The sequence below is a fragment of the Crocodylus porosus genome, unplaced genomic scaffold, assembly GCF_001723895.1.
Source record: "Crocodylus porosus isolate Cpor-Errol unplaced genomic scaffold, CroPor_comp1, whole genome shotgun sequence".
Classification (NCBI taxonomy): domain Eukaryota; kingdom Metazoa; phylum Chordata; order Crocodylia; family Crocodylidae; genus Crocodylus; species Crocodylus porosus.
The window spans coordinates 39,100,125-39,106,124 of NW_017728911.1; the positions used below are offsets into that span (position 1 = coordinate 39,100,125).

The 6,000-nt window shown below is 41.4% G+C and overlaps 1 protein-coding gene across 4 annotated transcripts in view; it reads left to right on the top strand.

Moving 5' to 3' along the window:
- Positions 1-5,975, top strand: part of PIAS1 (protein inhibitor of activated STAT 1) — an 88,037-nt gene extending 82,062 nt beyond the window's left edge. For 3 of the 4 annotated variants that reach the window (XM_019533865.1, XM_019533864.1, XM_019533863.1), the window contains exons 10-14: positions 1,156-1,286; positions 1,802-1,979; positions 3,740-3,882; positions 4,192-4,229; positions 5,481-5,975. In XM_019533865.1, the coding sequence (XP_019389410.1) occupies positions 1,156-1,286; positions 1,802-1,979; positions 3,740-3,882; positions 4,192-4,229; positions 5,481-5,777 (787 nt within the window). In that variant the 3' untranslated portion in view covers positions 5,778-5,975. The remainder of the gene's footprint in view (positions 1-1,155; positions 1,287-1,801; positions 1,980-3,739; positions 3,883-4,191; positions 4,230-5,480) is intronic. The other variant, XM_019533866.1, reaches the window with a different exon arrangement.
- The last annotated feature ends 25 nt before the right edge of the window (positions 5,976-6,000 follow it).

The window sequence follows — 6,000 nt, forward strand, 5'->3', positions numbered from 1 at the left end:
TGTTCTCAGTTTGCTATAATAGATTTAAAAAAAGACATGACAGGCTGTATTGCTTTCGGGCTCAGACAAGGTTTTGCTTTTACAAAAGACTGACTATTGAATATTCCACTGAGGTAGGAAAATAGTATAGTCTTAGAGTTAGTTAAAAAAAAAAAAAAAGGCTTTTTAGGCTGAGCAGCGCTATACAAATCTGACATAGTTTATAGCAGATATTCATATATTTAGAGGGATTGTGTTCATTTATTACATTTTCAATTTCATGCATAATTCCACACTTTTTGGAATTGCTTTGGGTATTTATCCAGTAGGTATTTAAAAGCCAGCCCTTTCTCTCTGGTGGGCGTACAAAATATGATGCTAGGGCTCCACATTGGTTTCTCAGATCCTAATCCCCTGGGCAGGAACCTTGTGCTCCAAAAGCAGCAAAAGTGAAGAGCTAATAGAGTTACTTGGGGAACCTTATGCCAAAACATTTTTTCCTTGTAAATGCCAAAGTTTGCCAAACTTGAAATGGTTTTAATGGGCATGCGTTTGTTCCAGTGGCTTTCCAAAGAAAGACAGGCAGGATGGAGATAGTGGAGGTCTTACGAGTTTTCTGCCTGCTGCTCTGGTGGTCTTGGAGGGACCCCCAGGGCTCTGAGGCAACCCCATTTTACATAATGCCAGTCCAGAGGGAGGTGGTGACTAAAACAGAATTAATCACCTTTAACGCATCTTCTTTGGTACATGGCTGTAGATTTCAGAGGTTAGGTAACCTAAGTTGTGGCAAGCCATCAAGAAAGGTACCTCTGGAATCTCTGCGTCAGCTTAAGAGAGACCTCTCCTATTGAATGCACGGTAGCATTGCTTGAGAACTGGGATTAGTATCCCAGTGAATTATGTTTTGGACAGTTTTGCTGTTTCTGTACCAATAAGAAACATACAGGTTGTTATCTAAAGTTCTCAGAATTTTCTTGGTGAAAATTATATATGGGATGTGGGAAGCAGTCTGATTCTTTCAGCAGATTAGTTTGTTTCTCTCATTCAGTTACCCTGTAAGGTGCAAATTTACCCTGCTTCTAGTTTAGTTTAATCTGTGTTATGTAAATCCAGAGGTTTTTTCCAGTCCCTTTTTTCTTTTTTTGAGGATGGATAGTAAGGGTGTTTGATTTACAGGTTGTTTATGGAAATCTTGAAGTACTGCACAGACTGTGACGAGATTCAGTTTAAAGAGGATGGGTCATGGGCTCCTATGAGATCAAAAAAAGAGGTGCAAGAAGTCACTGCATCTTATAATGGAGTAGATGGTAAGTCTTAAGTTCCTTGAGGTACAGACCATGTTGCTAACCCACGTTGTTTTAGTATTTAAAGGAAACCTGTAATGTTGCCAGCAATTAAACTTATGCTCTATATATACCTATACATATACATATATCGCCAGATCTGTGCTATTTTAAAAATAGGAATGTGCTAATGGAAGTATTAATTTACTGCTGCATCTCACCAGCTGAATCTTCTGGGTTTTGCTCTATAGCAAAGTATGATGGAGCAGTTTTTTAATAGATTTGTTGTTTTTATGTGTGTGTGTGTATATAATATAGCTTTTTATCAATTGGGTTTAAGACACTGGAAGAGTAACATTAACATTTCTTTGGGTTTGGTCATATTTTTAAAGCATTATTACTTTACAGTCTTGTTTTCTTTTCACATTTGTTCTGATTCATAAACTTTATGCGAAGCATGTTATATTTCATTTCCTGTGTTGACTCTACTGGCCATCGTGGCTTGAGTATTTGATGTTATTTCTTTGAACTTTTCGTAGGGTGTATAAGTTCTTCCTTGGATCATCAGGTATCTTCTCACCAGCAGTCGAATAAGAATAAGAAAGTAGAAGTAATTGATCTAACCATCGATAGCTCCTCAGATGAAGAGGAGGAGGAACCGCCTGCCAAGAGGAGTTGTCCTTCCATCTCTCCTGCCTCGCCCCTAAATAATAAGGGGTAAGAATAAAGTGCATGCTTTCTTAGTCAAGGTGAAGGTACATTCATCGTGAACAATGGAAATGGTTTTGCAGACATTCAGAAAGCCTGAGGTGGAATCCACCCAATCAATCTATGCAGGTTTCCCTAAACTGTGTAGATTAAACTGTTAATGAGCAGAACTCGTCTTCGGTTGGGGAAGACAGCAGATGCCTGCAGTGGTCGAGGCCAGAAGGCGAGGGGGTGCTCCTGCGTGCCTCCCTGCTTACCAGACATTGCCATGGGTAGCAGAGTGGGGACCACCCCTGCTTAGCTGCTTGGCACATGCCCCCAACCCCCTGCTGTCAGCCACAGGGAAGGGGAAGCCAGCATAGAGTCTCTCCCCAGCTCCATGGCGGGGGGGATGGAGGAACAGAGTCCCTGGTGCCGCCCCTCCCCCCCCTTGCCAAAGATGGGGTCTGCCTGACTTGGGGGAACCCTGCACTGCAGGAGTTTCTCCCCAGCCTGTGGGTGCACATCTCTGCCCCTCAGTGAGTTGCTGCCTCTGCCCCTTGCCCCAGTCCTGGCCCCCCTGAGCTGGGGTTTGCCCAGCTGGGGGGGCGTCTTGTGTTGTGGGGGTTATGTGGCATTGTATTGTAACTGGAAAATTCTCTGTTCTCGTTGTCCCCTGATTGATGCCCCAGATTACATTTTGACTGTGGCTCAACTCGCCAGATCTGTGCTATTTTAAAAATAGGAATGTCTAATGGAAGTATTAATTTACTGCTGCATCTCACCAGCTGAATTTTCTGGGTTTTGCTCTATAGCAAAGTATGATGGAGCAAAGTTTTTAATAGATTTGTTGTTTAATTAAAACAGCTTTGACTTACTGTAGTTAAATGCTTTTGAGAAGCCAGCATCTTTTCTTTAGCAGAGATTTTTGAGGAAACACTCAGCACACCAGGAAACGAGAAGAATATCAGGGTGCAGTTTGGGGCATGTCTGTTTTTCAGTAATTACTATGAGCAGCCTAGCAATACAGGACACTAGAATAACCTGATGGAAATAAATAGCCATATTGCTGATGGAAGAGATTTCACAAGCATGAGGAGATGAAAAAATTGGCATCGAATGGAGATTGTTACTCCTCCTAGTAATGTAAACCACTCAGTGATCACTTAAAGCTCTTCAAAAACTTTTTTGGCCATTGTCCATAGCTAACTTCTTGCATAGCACGTGAAAAATGGCTGGACTATTGTGCTGTGTATATAAGACATAATCTGTAGATTGTTTTGTCTGGACTCATAATGACTGTTCTTGCAATTATTGTGGGCAGTGATCAAAGCTCTGATTATAGTTAAGGTTGTCTAACTCTTTCTATGGCAAGATCATTTTTTCAGTTTCTTTAAGTGTTTGAGCTGAAATTCTCTTTATCTTTTTTTGCCAGCTAAAACAGTGTAACTGTTTCTGAGAACAAGGTTAGGAGAAATGCACAGTTTTGCCCACGTTTTAAAGAAACAAACAAAAAGGAACGTGTGGATTGTTGCAGCATCTCCATATTTTGGAACTAAAACTTTGGAATTTGGCAAAACAGTTGCCTTAATGTGACTTTGGCACCTTTATTGTATGCATGCTGCATTGTAGATTGTGAGTTTTTAGTATTTGTCCCTTAAACCTCTGTAAGAGGCATACTTGCAGGGGGCAGCAGCAGAGGTTTGCAAGCATCTCACTTGGACATTTAAAATCAAAGAGACTTTTCCACACTTTGTAAGTTTTTGTTTTAATTTGTTTGTTTCTTGCAGCATTTTGAATTTACCGCACCAAGCATCTCCCGTTTCAAGAACCCCAAGCCTTCCTGCTGTTGATACAAGCTACATTAATACATCACTTCTACAAGACTACAGGCATCCATTCCACATGACACCTATGCCTTATGACTTGCAAGGTAAGCTGTATACTGCTGTTAACTGCAAATTAAGTTTTCTCTAAGCAACATGCAGTATCTGAAAGACTTAGATATGCAGTTGATCAGCAGTCCAGTAATATTTTGTGGTTCATAGATGATAACCTACATTAACACCTTGTGGGCAGAATTATTTTCAGGTTTAAAAACAGTAAATTTCTCTTGCAAACTTTACTAAATCAGCAACTTCTGATGCAACTTGACGTCCTAGTATTGTATTCTACTTCTGTGTATCGTGGCAGAGGGGGATTCTTTTGAGAAACTGAAAATCTTTTGTTTTGGCTTTCACAGGATTAGATTTCTTCCCCTTCTTATCAGGAGACAATCAGGTAAGTTATAGAAAAACAAGTAATGTAGCTTGCTTGGACTCATTACAATAAACCTTTTTGAGGGGGGACTTGCAAGTCAGAGTTAGAACCAAGGTAGATGTTTTTGCAAAACTTGGGATAGAAAGAGGGCGTTTTCTGAAAGGTACAGCCATGGACATTGTTCTGACAGATGCCCTGCCTCTGTTCCAGGACAGAGCCATAAATGCATTAGTGCATGTGTACCACAAAGAGAAACTGAGCAGTTTGTTGCTGTTGTCAATAGCAAGTTGTGCAAAATGGAACAAAGTGGTGCGAAGACCAAGTTGCAAATATCCTTAAAATGTAAAAGGGTATTTGTGGCAGGCGAGTCGTTTGAAGCTTAAAGTTCTCCACTTGGTCCTGCTGGTACCCATCACTATGGGAGCACAGCCACGCTGTGAAGTGCCATGCTCTTGTTGATCTGATCCGTTTGATTTTGAGGCTGCCCTTCCCACAAAAGGCCCAGGGCAACTTACAGTAAAAGACAAAATAACTTGTAAAACAAAATAAAGTAAGGAAGTATAACAAAGAGTCCCTGTTCCTTCTCCCTTGACCACAGAATTCAAAAGCAGGCCACCCTGGATGGCCTGCAGTCCTTTATAAAGCCCATAGGCTTCCCCTCCGCAGCAAAGATTGCCACGCAGTGCCTCTCGGTATCCTGGTCCTTCCCCTCCGTGGGGGATGTTAGCAGCCCCTCCATACCTGGGGGCTGCTGCAGTCAGTGCGGGGCCAGCAGCAGAAGCAGTCTTCAGCACTTTTGGGAAAGGGGTCTGAATGAGCCCTGGTATTAATGATTAACAGATTATTTTAATGGTCCCAAGTGGTCTGTGGCTTAGTTTTGGCCAGACTATTTCTTCAAGAGTTGAACAGTTTCTAGCTAACATATGTGCTTTGGAGAAGAAACTGCACTGCTTCCCGTCACCCAGTTGTATCTCACCATATGCTGGTGTTTTGTGGTACTGGTGGTAACCCATTAGGAACTAGTATCAGTAATAATTTTGTTACCAGCTTTCCTCTGGCATCAGAAATCAAAGTCCCTGGAGATAAAGCTTGCTATATGGGGTAAAATATCTAATAGGGTAGTACTCTGATTACCAGGGTAGACCAAAGTGGCCAGCTTCTACAATTCATGAGGTTTACATTACTTGCGTGCTTTCTCCTTTGTTTGTGCCACTGTGAACAAAACCTTTGGAGCCCAAATTATAACTTTAAAATGTCGTCTTTCTTCCCTAGCATTACAACACCTCCCTTCTTGCTGCTGCAGCTGCAGCAGTTTCTGCATCGGATGATCAAGAACTTTTACACTCTCGTTTTTTCCCATATACTTCATCTCAGATGTTCCTTGATCAATTAAATGCAGGAGGAAGCAGTACACTCCCAGCCACGAATGGCAGCAATAGTGGCAGTAACAGCAGTCTTGTTTCCTCCAACAGCCTGCGAGAGAATCATGGCCACCCGGTTGCAAATAGAGGCGGCGCAGACGCGGCATCAATCTTTGGCATCATACCAGACATTATTTCATTGGACTGACTTGTGGACTAAATGGACCTGTCAGAAAGAGGAGATCTTTGTGCTTGGTTTTACCTTATTCTGTTTAGAAACATAGACAAGACTTTTTTTTTTCCTTTTTTAGGAAAAAAAAAAATTGACATGTACAGAGAACAAAACTATATTTTCAGTTTTACTTTTGTATATAAACCTAAGCTGGCTTGACTGGTAAAACGATGACAAAAAAATACAAAAAAAAAAAAAA